This window comes from Myotis nattereri (genome assembly GCF_964212035.1).
Source record: "Myotis nattereri genome assembly, chromosome: 1".
NCBI classification, from domain to species: domain Eukaryota; kingdom Metazoa; phylum Chordata; class Mammalia; order Chiroptera; family Vespertilionidae; genus Myotis; species Myotis nattereri.
Window position 1 is genome coordinate 24758544 of NC_138075.1, and position 14105 is coordinate 24772648.

Below are 14105 nucleotides of genomic sequence, written 5' to 3' on the forward strand. Positions count from 1 at the left end.
CTTGGCCTAGTGCTACCCGCTCACCTGATCCACCATCCCGCCGCTGTCCCGCTCTGGTCGGGGCCCATCGTCGCCAACGCCCGCCATGTTCCGTGCCGCCCCCTGGTGGTTAGCGCATGTCAAACTCCCAGTTAGTCGAACTCCCACCCATGGGGACAATGTGCATATTAGCCTTTTATTATATAGGATGGCTAACAAGCATCTGAAAAGATGCTCAACATTACTAATCATTAGAGAAATGCAAATCAAATTATAATAAGATACCATCTTATACCCACTAGGAATGCTACTATAAAAAAACAAAACAGAAAATAACAAGCGTTAGTGAGGATGCAGAAAAATTGGAACCCTTGTGCACTGTGGTTACGAATGCAAAAATAGTGCAGCTGCTATAAAACAGTATGGAGTTTCCTAAGAAAACTAAAAAAAGAATTATATGATCCTGCAACCCCACTTCTGGGTATATATCCAAAAGAACTGCTATCAGTATCTCAAAGAGGTATCTGAAAACCTGTGATCACTGCAGCATTATTCACAAGAGCTAAGAGATGGAAGCAACTCAAATGTCCATGAACACATGGATAAAGAGCCCTTGCGTTTGGCTCAGTGGATAGAGTGCTGGCCTGGGGACTGAGGGTCCCGGATTCAATTCCAGTCAAGGGCACATGCCCGGTTGCGGGCTCGATCCCCACTAGGGGGCATGCAGCCAATCAATGATTCTCTCCCATTATTGATGTTTCTATCTCTCTCTCCCTCTCCCTTCCTCTCTAAAATCAATAAAAATATATTTAAAAAAAAACGAAAAACAAAAAAAACATATGGATAAAGAAAATGTGGTGTATACAAACAGTGGAATATTATTCAGCCTTGAAAAGGAAATCTTATCACATGCTAAAATATAATAGTAAGTGCAATCTGCAAGTTACAAAAAGACATGTATGATTCTACTAATATAAAGTATCTAAAGTAGTCCAACTCTGTGGGTGGAGATGGGCAAAGGGGGAGGGGGAGGAAAGACACCTATAATAATGCCAACATTAAAATTTTTAATAAAAAATAAAAATAAAGTAGTCCAATTCAAAAAAACTGTAGTTGTTGGGGCTGTGGGTAAAGTGTCAGTTTTGCAAGCTGAAAAAGTTCTAGAGATCTGTTGCACCACAATGTAAATATAGATTAATACTACTACTGCACTGTATATTTGCCCTACCGGTGTGGTTCAGAGGTTGAACATCGACCTATGAACCAAAAGTTCACAGGTTCGATTCCCAGTAAGGCATATGCCTGGGTTGCAGGTTCGATCCCCAGTAGAGATGTGCAGGAGGCAACCAATCAATGTTTCTCTCTCATCATTTATGTTTCTATCTCTCTATCCCTCTCCCTTCATCTATGAAATCAATAAAAAATATGTTTAAAAAAGAAAGGATTTAAGAATAATTATAAGATTTTTTTACAAGTCAAATACACAACTCTACTCTTGGATTATATTCTACTCTCAGGTATGTGAATCATATTCTACTCTTAAGTATTTACTCAAAATAAATAAAAACATATGCTGGCCAGCATGACTCAGTGGTTGAGCATCGACCTGTGAACCAGGAGGCATGGTTTAATTCCCAGTCAGGGCACATGCCTGGGTTGCAGTCTCCGATCCCCAGTATGGAATGCAGGAGGCAGCCGATCAATGATTCTCTCTCATCATTGATATTTCTCACTCCCCTATTCCTTTCCTCTCTACAATCAATAAAATATATATTTTAAAAAAAAAAGTTTTGTAGCCATCATAAATGATTTCATTTCTGTGGCAGGGGGGAAGGATTACTCACTATATAAATGTTGTACGTTTCGGGGGGAGGCGGGGCCCCACAGGAAGTGGTATGTGGGAGGCAAGCTCCTACACCATTATGTCAGAGGCGTCATTTTAATTCTTTCTCTTCCCCTTATTCCGGAACCTGATGCAAGTTTAGGTAAAGTCACCCAAGGCATGTGGACCCTCAAGCAGGGCTAGTATTTCTCAAGCAGCAAACATTGTGGAAGTATTTTTAATACAGTGTAGTGCCTGTCTGTTTTCTTTTTTAACCTTGTTTTCTGCCTGTCTTTTAAAGGTTTATATCTGTAAATAAAAGAAATACTATAAACAAGTTTCCAAAAGCTTTTATGCTATAAACCTGTTTATAACATAGAAAGTAAGTGTTCTCCTAATGTCTGCCCTACAACATAAACATAGTGAGCAATCTGATGTACGTTTAGATTTTTTCAAAACCTTGTCATGCAATGTTTCTGTTACTTAATATATCAGATGCCAGTACATATAAATATACCTCAAACTTAAATATTATAATGCCAGCACAGTAATAATTATGATTACTGACCCATGTATATGCTAGGCACTATGCTAAGCACTGAAGTTAGTTATCACTTAATCCTAAAATGCAATTTATTAATATTGTAAACTTCGTTTAACAAGTAAAGAAACTGAAGCTAAGAGAGACCGGATAATCTGCCAAAGACCACAGAGCTAAGAAGTTCTATAGCAGAGATTGTGTGTGTGTGTGTGTGTGTGTGTGTGTGTGTGTGAGATAAAGGTAGAAGAAGTGAGTTGTGGAAGAAGTGAGCCAACTGGGCTGTTTGGACTCAGAAAATAAGTTCCAGAGGCAAAAGAAGGGCGCTAAGAGCTTGGGGGTGGGGGGAAGCATAGAGAATGCACCTGGGGTGAGAGGGAAAGGCTTGGGTATGCCCGAGTGAGAGAAAGTGTGCACTCTGGGGAAAGAAAGATGTGGGGAAAGGTGTGGGCTTGAGAGAGAAAGAGAGAGAGAGAGAGAGAGAGAGAGAGAGAGAGAGAGAGAGATACAGTAATTCAGACAGTTTAGTCAATAGATCCTATTATTAGCCATTACCTTAAATTACTGACTGGGTAAATCGTAAGTAACATAAGTTTGAGGTTATCTCCAAATTCTTACTATTACAAATAATGCTTCAATAAATATTCTTGTCTATAGTTCTTGGCACTCTTGTGGAAATGTTTCTAAATAGGATAAAATCCTAGAAGTGAATGCTAGGTCAAAAGGTACGTGCATTTTTAGATTTAATTGCCAAATTGTCTTCAAAGGGTACATGTATTTGCAGACTCAGTTGACTCCAAATACGAATTCATAAGAAGCACATGAGAATGCTTATTTTCCCTACACCTTTAGTAGCAATGGGTATCAATCCTTGCTGACAAGTGAAAAATAAGACATTTTTCTTTTTTTGTTGTTATTAATCCTTACCCAAGGATATTTTTCCATTGATTCTCAGAGAGAGTGGAGGGGAGAGGGAGAGACAGAGGGAAACATCAATGTGAATGTGTCTCATCCATTGGTTGCCTCCCTCACGCACCCCCCTTGACCGGAATCGAACCTGGGACCCTTCAGTCCACAAGCCAACACCCTATCCACTGAGCCAAACCGGCGAGGGCCATTTCTTTATCTGATTATTAGAAAGGCTGATCAACTAGTCTTTTTATATATTTACTAGAGGCCTGGTGCACAAAAATTTGTGCACTCGGGGGAGATGGGGGGTCCCTCAGCCCAGCCTGTGCCCTCTCGCAGTCTGGGACCCCTCAGGGGATGACCACCTGCTGGCTTAGGCCCGCTCCCCAGGGGATTGGGCCTAAGATGGCAATCAGACATCCCTCTGGCAGCCCAGCAGCCCTTGGAGGATGTCCACTTGCCAGCGGGGAGCAGGCCTAAACTGCAGTCGGACATCCTTAGCGCTGCTGAGGAGGCAGGAGAGGCTCCCACCACCACCGCTGTACTGGCAGCCATCAGCCTGGCTTGTGGCTAAGCAGAGCTCCTCCCATGTGAGAGCGCCCTGACCACCAGAGGGCAGCTCCTGCATTGAGCGTCTGCCCCCTGGTGGTCAGTGTGTGTCACAGTGACCAGTCATTCCCAGTCCTTCTGCTGTTAGGGTCAGTTTCCATATTACCCGTTTACTATATAGGATAGAGGCCTGATGCATGGGTGGGGGCCGGCTGGTTTTACCTGAAGGGTGTCCCGGATCAGGGTGGGGGTCCTGCTTGGGTGCCTGGCCAGCCTGGATAATGGGATGATGGCTGTTTGCTGCTGGTCGCACCCCCTTCAGAGTGGGGGTCCCGCTTGGGTGCCTGGCCAGCCTGGATGAGGAGATGATGGCTGTTTGCAGCTGGTCACACCCCCTTCAGGGTGACAGTCCCCACTGGGGTGCCTGGCCAGCCTGGATGAGGGGATGATGGATGTTTGCAGCTGGTCACACCCCCTTCAGGGTGAGGGTCCCCACTGGGGTGCTTGGCCAGCCTGGATGAGGGGATGATGGCTGTTTTCAGGCTGGTGGGTGACTGAAGCTCCCAGCCTCTCCTTTTTTCTTTTTTCTTTTTATTCTGGGATTAATTTACCTTCTATAGCTGTCACTGGAGCTGAGAGCAGGCTCCAGCTCTGAGGCCGTTGCCGGCTGGAAGCAGGTACCTGAGTTTGTTTAGATTCTATAATTGAAACTCTGTTGCCATCACTGGCCGCTCTAAGCTCTGAGAACGCGCTGGCTGAAAGCAGGTTTCTGGGGTTTGTTTAGGTTCTATAATTGCAACGTTGTTTCATCCGGAGCTCAGAGCTGAGCTGCGGCAGGCAGGGAACATTGACTTCCTCCATCACTGGAGTAAGCAAGCCTCATGTTCATGTTCGCTTCAGCTGCCTGGCTGCCGGCCGCCATCGTGGCTGGCAGTTAATTTGCATATCTCGCTGATTAGCCAATGGGAAGGGTAACGAAGTTATGGTTAATTACCATGTTTCTCTATTATTAGATAGGATTGCCACTTTTGTTTCTTCTTCTGCCATATATATTACTCATTTCCTTTGGTAATGTCATTGAGTTATTCATGTTCCTTTTGACTTCAGAAGAATTATTTGTATATTAAGATATATCTGTCATTATGCATTACCAGCCTTTGATCAGTTTATTTTACAACTTTGTTCATGGCAGTTTTGTCACACTTAAATTTATAATTTTGTATTGCTGAATATGAATTTAGGTGATTTTACAAAGATAACAACTTATTCTTACTATACCCCAAATTGCAATGTTTTTCAACACATACACATATGTACAGTTATAATGAATGCTCACAAAGAGTGCATCCTACTTTACTCATCTAATATTATTTCATGAATACATTCCCATGGAGTAGCAGGCAACATTCCTAAAAAGTTAATGTATTCCATTGTATTGATATGATAGGCTACATAGTATTACTTACTTTAAATGATTATCTATACTAATAAAAGCCTAGGTGGTCATCACCCCGTGATGCCCTCAAAGCCTAGGTGGTCATCACGCTGTGATGCCCTCACGCCGTCACAATCCATCACCAGGAGGCTGGTGCCGCTGGCCACCGGGCCCGCCTCCCGGCTCCACTCTGCAAGAAGCGGGGAGGTGGGGCCCGGTGGCTACCCTGTGCAGCGAGGCCTGAGAGTCCGCGGCTCCACTCACCGCAAAGACAAGGCCCCTGGCTCCAGCCCACCTCTTTGGGGCAATCCACCGAGGAGCCCGGATGGGTGGGCAGGGCTCCCGCACTATGAGAGGGCACAGGCAAGGGTGGGGGACCCCCCCACCCCCGAGTGCACAAATTCTGTCCACCTGGCCTCTAGTTTATTTATAAATTTATAAGAAAAGTTGCAATCCTGTAAGACTTTATAGGTACTGCTTGGATTTCTACAATTAGAAATGTGAGGCTCCTAAGCCTACACTGTAGAAAAAAACGATTAGAGTAGCTTATCTGAAGAACTGGCAAGTTATGTGGAAAACTTGAAAATATTAATCATAGGCAAAATGTTTCCAACGGCACACAAAATTCCATCCAGCACCTGTCCAAGCTTTTTGATTCCTGGAGTTAGAGCTTTCACTATTGCTCTAACATCAAGGAAGGCAGTCATTTCCCTGAACAGTGAATATTAACTGGTTAGAGGTAATATTTAACATTTATGGGCTATTGTGGTAGCTTGAACTAGAGTTTTTGTTGTTGTTTTTTTAACAAACTATTAAGATGTGTGCCAAGGATTTCTGACTTTATTCTGATACAAAAGCAAGCATTTTTCTCTGGAGCTCACCAAGATTGTAAGTTCTTTTTTTCCTTACTTCACTTTGACATAACTGGGAAAACAAACTCATACTATAAACAGTACAACAACACTGTCAAAGGCTGATTGGACCTATGAACCCAATTCAGTTTACATTTAGATCATTCCTTTATTTTTTTTTTTTCACCTCAAGATCCCAAGTACTTAATCCTCACTTTAAATAGCTTATAGGCTTGTTTTCTGTTTGATTTTATAGGATTTCTCACACTTAAAAAAAGTGACCCATCATCATCTAAAATGAGGTTAGTTCTGCCAACCTATGAGTTTCTAACAAAGTTCTTTATATTTAATGTTTTTAATTTAGAAAAAATATTGCAGATGACTTCATTTATAAAGATCAGACACGCCCTGACCGGTTTGGCTTGGTGGACAGAGTGTTGGCCTGTGGACTGAAGTGTCCCGGGTTCGATTCCAGTCAAGGGCATGTACCTTGGTTGCGGGCACATATCCAGTGGGAGGTGTGCAGGAGGCAGCTAATCGATGTTTCTAACTCTCTATCCCTCTCCCTTCCTCTGTAGAAAATCAATAAAATATATATTTTTTAAAAAGGTATTATGATTTATTTCCTTACAGACTAGAAAATTTAGATCAGAATAAACTAATATGAATGAAAATACTGAGTATTCTGCCTGGTTGCTGTGGCTCAGTGGTTGAGTATCAGCCCAGGAACCAAGAGGTCACCAGTTTAATTCCTGGTCAGGGTACATGCCCAGGTTGCGAGCTTGATCCCCAGTGGGGGCCATGCAGGAGGCAGCCAATCAATGATTTCCTCTTTCATTGATGTTTCTATCTCTCTATCCCTCTCCCTTCCTTCTCTCTTAAAAATCAATTAAAATATATTTTAAATAATTTTTTAAAAATAAAAACACTGAGTATTCAATTTATAAATCTAATAGCTTTTCTTTAATGTCAGTCCCTTTATTTCTTAACTCAAATATAATGCTTCTTAAACTATGGTCCCTGGACCAGAAGCACTGGCAAGATCTGGCGATTGGTCAGAAATGCAACTTATGTGGCCCCATCCCATTCCTACAAAATCAGGAACTCTTCCAGGGGATTCCAATGAACACTAAGGTTTGAAAATCACTGCTCTAATATACAATATAAATGAATTTTAGACTTCAAAAATTTTTTTTGTATCTTAGGAAAGCAAAAAGTGCTCAGTTAATCCACATAAAGGATCTAAGTCTATACCAAATCAAAAGATAAGTTTTCACTATTCTGGCCCTGGTCAGTGTTGCTCAGTGGTTAGAGTGTCAGCCTGCACATGGAAGGGTTGAGGGTTCAATTCCCAGTCAAGGGCACACTCAAGTACCTGGGTTGCAGGTTCACTCCCACCCTCTTTGGGGTGTGTGCAGGAGGCAATCAACCCATGTGTTTCTCTCACATCAATGTTTCTCTCTCTCTCTCCCTCCCTCCCACACTCTCTCTGAAAAAGCAATGGAAAAAATATCCTCAGGTGAAGATTAACAAAAAATAATTTTTTTCACTATTCTGAAAGATATATTTTTAATTTCCTCTAGCTTTAGTATATTCCTGTAATGTCAGTAGAAATGAAATGGAGGCTGACTTCTGGCAAAGAACTATGACAAGTCAAGGAAAAAGAACTCTACCCATCAAAATTTTGCTTCAGAAAAATACCTTACAAATAATTTTAATAGGCACAGTAAAAGTAAACAAAAGGATTATGATAGATCACAAACTATAATATTAAAAAAGGGCCACAATATTAAAAGATTGTTCTTGTATTTAACAAATCCACTATTCTAAACGAGAAATAAAAGACTACCTTTCAATTAATCCACAAAAACCCTCATCGAGTCTAATTTAAATTTGGAACTATCCCTATCCTATATAATAGAGATAATATGCTAACTGACCATCATGCCCTCACAAGATGGCGACGCCCAGTCCCCTCAGCCCCGGGGGATGGGGGTGGGGTGCCAGAGGATGGGGGTGGGGTGCCAGGCACGTGGCGCAGCCAGGCCTGCCCCCAGGCAGGTCCGGCCGTTCCGTGCAATTGCCACTGGAGTCCCCCAGTGAGTTTTCATGCAACCATTACCTTTTTAAAAAATCCTTACCCAATGATATGATTATTTCTTTTAGATCATCTGTTCTCGAGGAGCAGGCCTAAGCCAGCAGGTGGGCATCCCCCAATGGTCCGAGACTGTGGGGGGGTGCAGACTGGGCTGAGGGACCCCCCCATGTGCATGAATTTTCATGCACCGGGCCTCTAGTTTTTCATAAACAACCAGAGCATATACTTATACAAGGGCTTCTTTATAGCTAAAAAACGTAGTAAGATTCTTTTCCTCTTTCTTTGGATTGAAAAAAATACACTGGTGCAAAAATGAATACATAAACTTCATATTTTTCTTTCTCAGAATTTTTTTCACACACTATCTCCTTTCAGTATTATGATATTACACTTTTCTGATGTAAGCGACAATTTGAAGAACAGAAAGTTAACTGGAACATGTTTGGGTTTAGAAAACTGAGTTTTAAGTTCCAGGTCTGTCATTTAATTTTCTGTGATCTTGGACAAGCATTGAAACTGTAAAATGGGGGCCTAGCCAGTTTGGCTCAGTGGACAGAGCATTGGCCTGTGGACTAAAGGGTCCCGGGTTTGATTCTGGTCAAGGGCACATGCCTGGGTTTTGGGCTCGATCCCCAGTGGGGGTAGCCAATCAATGATTCTCTGTCATCATTGACGTTTCTCTCTCTCTTTCTCCCTTCCTCTCTGAAATAAATAAAAATATATTAAAAGAAAAGAAACAGTAAAATAGGAATAATAACGGTCCCATGATAACTGGAAAGTATGAAATGTACAAAGATCTTTTTAAGTTACAGAATGCATTTTTTTAAAAATATATATTTTATTGATATTTTTACAAAGAAGAAGGGAGAGGGATAGAGAGTTAGAAACATCGATGAGAGAGAAACATCAATCAGCTGCCTCCTGCACACCACCCCCTGGGTACATGCCCTTGACTGGAATCGAACCTGGGACCCTTCAGTCCACAGGCCAATGTTCTATCCACTGAGCCAACCAGTTAGGGCACAGAATGCATTTTTAAGGAGATAAACAAAACATAAACTTATTTGACATCACATTATCAATAGCAGAGTCAAAATTAAACAAATCAGGCCTGATGTTCTAGATCAGTGGTTCTCAACCTTCCTAATGCCACGACCCTTTAATACAGTTCCTCATGTTGTGGTGACCCCCAACCATAAAATTATTTTCGTTGCTACTTCATAACTGTAATTTTGCTACTGTTATGAATCGTAATGTAAATATCTGATATGCAGGATGTATTTTCATTGTTACAAATTGAACATAATTAAAGCATAGTGATTAATCACAAAAACAGTATGTAATTATATGTGTTTTCCGATGGTCTTAGGCGACCCCTGTGAAAGGGTCGTTCAACTTCCAAAGGGGCCGTGACCCACAGGTTGAGAACCGCTGTTCTAGACAGTGTGCCCTAATAGACCTGGAAGGTACCACCAAGAACATCAGCACTAAGACTTGCTAAAACTAAACCAAGAACACATGTAATTACCAATAAAAGCCCCGTGTCAACTGTACCTCCGCTATAGCACCCTTTATTTTGAAGGGATATTTTATCAGTCACTAAAGTATAAAGAATGGCAGAAAAATCCTATATAATAAAAGCGTAATATGCAAATCGACCTAACAGCAGAACGACCAGTCAGCAGGGGACGGGGCTGGCAATCAGGCGGCGCCAGCCCAGCCAAGGCCCATGCCAGCGGGCAGAGGGAGGGGATGGTGATGGGGGAGGTGGCAGCAACCAGCAGTGGCAGAGGGGCTTTGGAGGGGGGGCCATGCCGGCCCCTGATTGGCTGCCTGGTCGCCTCCCACAGAGTGAGGCCAGACTGCAGCCTGGTTGGGGGCATGCAGAAAGCAGCTGATCACACTGATGTTTCTCCTTCTCTCTCCCTCTCTAAAAATCAATAAAAATAACTTTAAAAAATATTTTTAAAAATCTTTAAAAAGAACCTAACAGCCCTGGCTGGTGTTCTCAATGGTTAGAGCTTTGCTCAGACACCAAAGGGTCTAGCGTTCAATTCCCAGTCAAGGGCATGTACCTGGGTTGCAGGTTCAATCCTCAGCCTGAATTGGGGTGAGTGTGGGAGGCAGCTAATCAGTGTTTCTCTCTCACATCAATCTATGCCCCTCTCCCTCCCTTCCTCCCTTCCACCCCTCCCTTCCTCCCTTCCACTCTCTTTAAAATCAATGGAAAAAATGTCCTCAAGTGAGGATTCAGCAACAACAACAACAAAGAACAGTGTGTGGCACTTAGTGAGCTCCCATGGTTAATGTAGAACTGTACTATTATATCCCTCACATTCACCTTCAGGGTTTGTGGGGCTTTTATGGTATTACTAGAGACCCGGTGCACGAAAATTCATGCACTGGAGGGTGAGGGGGTTGTCCCTCAGCCCGGCCTGTGCCCTCTCACAGTCCAGGAGCCCTCAGGGGATGTCTTACTGACGGCTTAGTGCCAGATGACAAGAAAGGGATCGGAGTCAAGGAAGGTAAGGCCTCACTCATACGGTGACTCATGAGGTAACCCAAAGGAAGTGAAGTTAGCCATCTGAGAAGAGTGGGAGAATGATCCGGGGCTCCGAGGCAGAGCTGGGGAAGCAGTGAGTGAGGGAGAAGGTGCTAAGAGATTAAGAGAGAAATGATGGGGATGGAGAGGGAGAAGTTAAGACCTCAGGACCAGATTTTATTCTTAAATGAGATGCCTTTGGAGAGTTTGGGTCAAATGAGTCACATATAACTGTGTGTTTTTTCAAAACTTTTTAGTTATGGAATCTTTTGTTCAAGGGATCCACAGAAGATTAATATGTAACACAGATAAGGAAAAGGTACTTAGAAACCTGACTATGCTGTTCCCACTTTCCCTCTCGCTCCTCTCAAGTTTACAAATGAGGACAGTCTGTAAGATCCAAATGTTCATATCCTGCATCCAGAACTTCATAATCCAGGCCCATCCTAACTTTCCAAAAAGCTGTTCCTAGGGAATCGCAAAAAGAGAGTAAATCCAGCTGCTGACCCATAGTAGAGGAACAAATGTGCTGCCACAAAAATCCGTCTCTGTAATACCTCTTTATCAACCTAGTACCAAGGCACAAGATCAAAGTCCACTTCCCCCCTCCTACACCTCTCAGGCTACATACTACATGGTGATAGCTTGTGTTCCCTTTCAGGGCTTCCTTACATATTCATTTTCACTTCATTTCACTTAATTAAACATGTTCGAGCAATACAATGTGATCTACCTCTGTTGACATTTTCTCTGGATGTAGCCTCCCTGTCAATTTATATTTTCGGGAAATTCTTCCTCCCCTAGAGTTATTTCATCTATCAGTACTGACTTCCCCATGTTCACTATTCTAAGCCTATGCATCCTGGAAAGTCTACTTTGTGAAGCCATCCTCCCCACATTTTGACCTTCAACTGGAATTCCAAATCTTCAGAATATGAAGGGAACTTCCAGGCCATGTAGTGCTCTAGTTCACTGCTCATTCCATGGACTAACCCTTGTGGGGAAGCACAGGAGTTAGTTGGAAAGTCTGTAAGGAGGATTCTCCAAAAGGTGGGGGCCTCTTAGGGAGACCTTGCCAAAGGCGGCAGCCCCTGCCTTGACTTTTCCAAGTAAGTCTGAGCCTCCGGGTGTTTTGCTGGTATCTCTATGCTTAATCTTTAAGACCCAACTGTGTAGAAACATGTGCTTTCTCAAAGATACTTACCCTGCTAATTGTATCTAGAGCAGTGGTTCTCAACCTTCCTAATGCCCCAACCCTTTAATACAGTTCTTCATGTTGTGGTGACCCTCAACCATAAAATTATTTTTGTTGCTACTTCATAACTATAATGTTGCTACTGTTATGAACCATAATGTAAATATCTGATATGCAGGATGTATTTTCATTGTTACAAATTGAACATAATTAAAGCATAGCGATTAATCACAAAAACAATATGTAATTATATATGTGTTTTCCGATGGTCTTAGGTGGCCGCTGTGAAAGGGTCATTTGACCCCCAGAGGGGTCGCGACCCACAGGTTGAGAACCACTGATCTAGAGGCTAATTTTAGTTCAAGCTGTAGTTACAATAAAAGCCTAAGGAGGCAGGCAATCAGGGCTGTTTTAGTGCCTCCTGCCAACCAGCCCCTTAGCCTCTCTTTCACAGAAACGTGTGTCAGAGTAATCTATTCATCCATCACACAGGGTCTGCTGGTCAGTCCCGGCAAACCCTATGCAGATGTGGCTGGTAGTCTTCTGGCCTTTGTGACTGCTTTTAGTGACAAGCACACACTGGCCCACAAAGGCAGTCCACACCCTTTCAGACATACAGTAATTGTGAGAAAATTCTTCTTACTAACCCAGCACCTGTTTCCTGGTATCTTCCACCACTGGTTCTGCCCTCTGGTTGAATAGAGGGAAGTCTGATTCCCGGTCCTTGTGCACCCTGCCTAGCTCATAGTTGGCCTTGTGTTTCCCCCCATTCTGGCTCTGCCTCTAAAAATTCTAATTCCCCAACCATCTCACAGGTCCTCTGTGGAAACCACCTTCAATCTGTAATGATTAGCTAACAGTCACAGACAGATCTGATGTCTCTGTATATAGCTGGTGAGGTCTCTGTGTCCCATGCCACAGATTATACCTGTTCCTCCTTCTCTTCTTTGAACTAGCTTAGGACTTCTACACTTAGCCTTGCATTCATCACCATGCACTTTGTCATGAACGTTCACTGAGCACTGTCAGGAACCATACTAGGTACTAAAAAAATAAAAGTCAATAAAATGTACTCAGCCTATAGAAGAGTAAGAGCAAGAAAGATAGAATAATAAATAGGTGAGGAAGTTGGAGAGGCTTCAATGGAAGCAGTGCTATCTGAGCCAGAGATGAACTATACAATGCCAATGCCTCACACAACCTTGCGTCCCCAGCACCAAATGGAACAATGCTTTGCACTCACTTGAAGTTCAGAAAATACGTGAATGTGGTAAAATTGAGAAACCTGCTTAGCCCCCTCAGCCTCTTTTGGAGGTGAGGTAGGGTGATCAGTGAATCCACAGTCTGACAAAGGCAGTTACAGAGACTGACAATGTACCTGGCTACGTACAATATTGCTCAGGTGGTTGTCCTCGGACATCTGTGCATTCTGGAAGTAGGACAAGGGTGCAGGCAACTCTGTCATTGGAGCAACTGTACAGAAATACCTTTTCACAGAAAACAAAGCCTCTTGGGGTTCTGAAAAGGGAGACAGAAAGCAATCCTTTGTGCATTACAATTACACTTTTATTTTTAAACACTTTCATAAATTACATTAGGCAAAACCAACCTTTCTTTCATGTGTCTCTTCCAGGCCAAGCTTCCCAAGGACCTCACAGGCTGCTGTCACTTGCAGACTCCTGGATTAGGTCTGAAATAGGGTTTTATCAGGTTACCCAGAGTTGGTAATCCATTCACACCAATCAAGTACTTAAAAGACCAATTTATAAGCCATCCATTTATTAATTTGTCATGAACCGATAAACATTCTTAAAAAATATTTTTTGTTAATCCTCACCTGAGGATATTTTTCCCATTGGTTTTTTAGAAAGAGTAAAAGGTAGGTAGAGAGGGCAGAGGAAGGAAGAGAGAGAGAGAGAGAGAGAGAAACATTGATTCGAGAGAGACACATTAACTAGTTGCCTCTGTCAGACGCTTTGACCAGGGCCAGGATGGAACCTGCAACCCAAGTACATGCCCTTGACTGGGAATCAAACCCGAGCCCCTTTAATGCTCAGACCAACGCTCTCACTGCTTAGCAACACTAGCCAGGGCTCAACTGACAAACCTTTATCAACTCAAGATACCTCTTTGGTAATGAGTAGATCTATTTGAGAAAAAAGTATTTTTCTTTTTAAACATTTTTTT

The 14105-nt window shown here is 42.7% G+C and overlaps 1 protein-coding gene across 2 annotated transcripts in view; it reads right to left on the reverse strand.

Annotated features, from left to right (window-relative positions):
* Positions 1-14105, reverse strand: part of PSEN1 (presenilin 1) — a 68989-nt gene that overhangs the window by 42109 nt on the left and 12775 nt on the right. Inside the window, exons 2-4 of one of the 2 annotated variants that reach the window (XM_081100439.1) lie at positions 13528-13608; positions 13297-13436; positions 25-102 (exon numbers count right to left, since the gene is read on the reverse strand). In XM_081100439.1, the coding sequence (XP_080956565.1) occupies positions 25-102; positions 13297-13383 (165 nt within the window). In that variant the 5' untranslated portion in view covers positions 13384-13436; positions 13528-13608. The remainder of the gene's footprint in view (positions 1-24; positions 103-13296; positions 13437-13527; positions 13609-14105) is intronic. The other variant, XM_081100438.1, reaches the window with a different exon arrangement.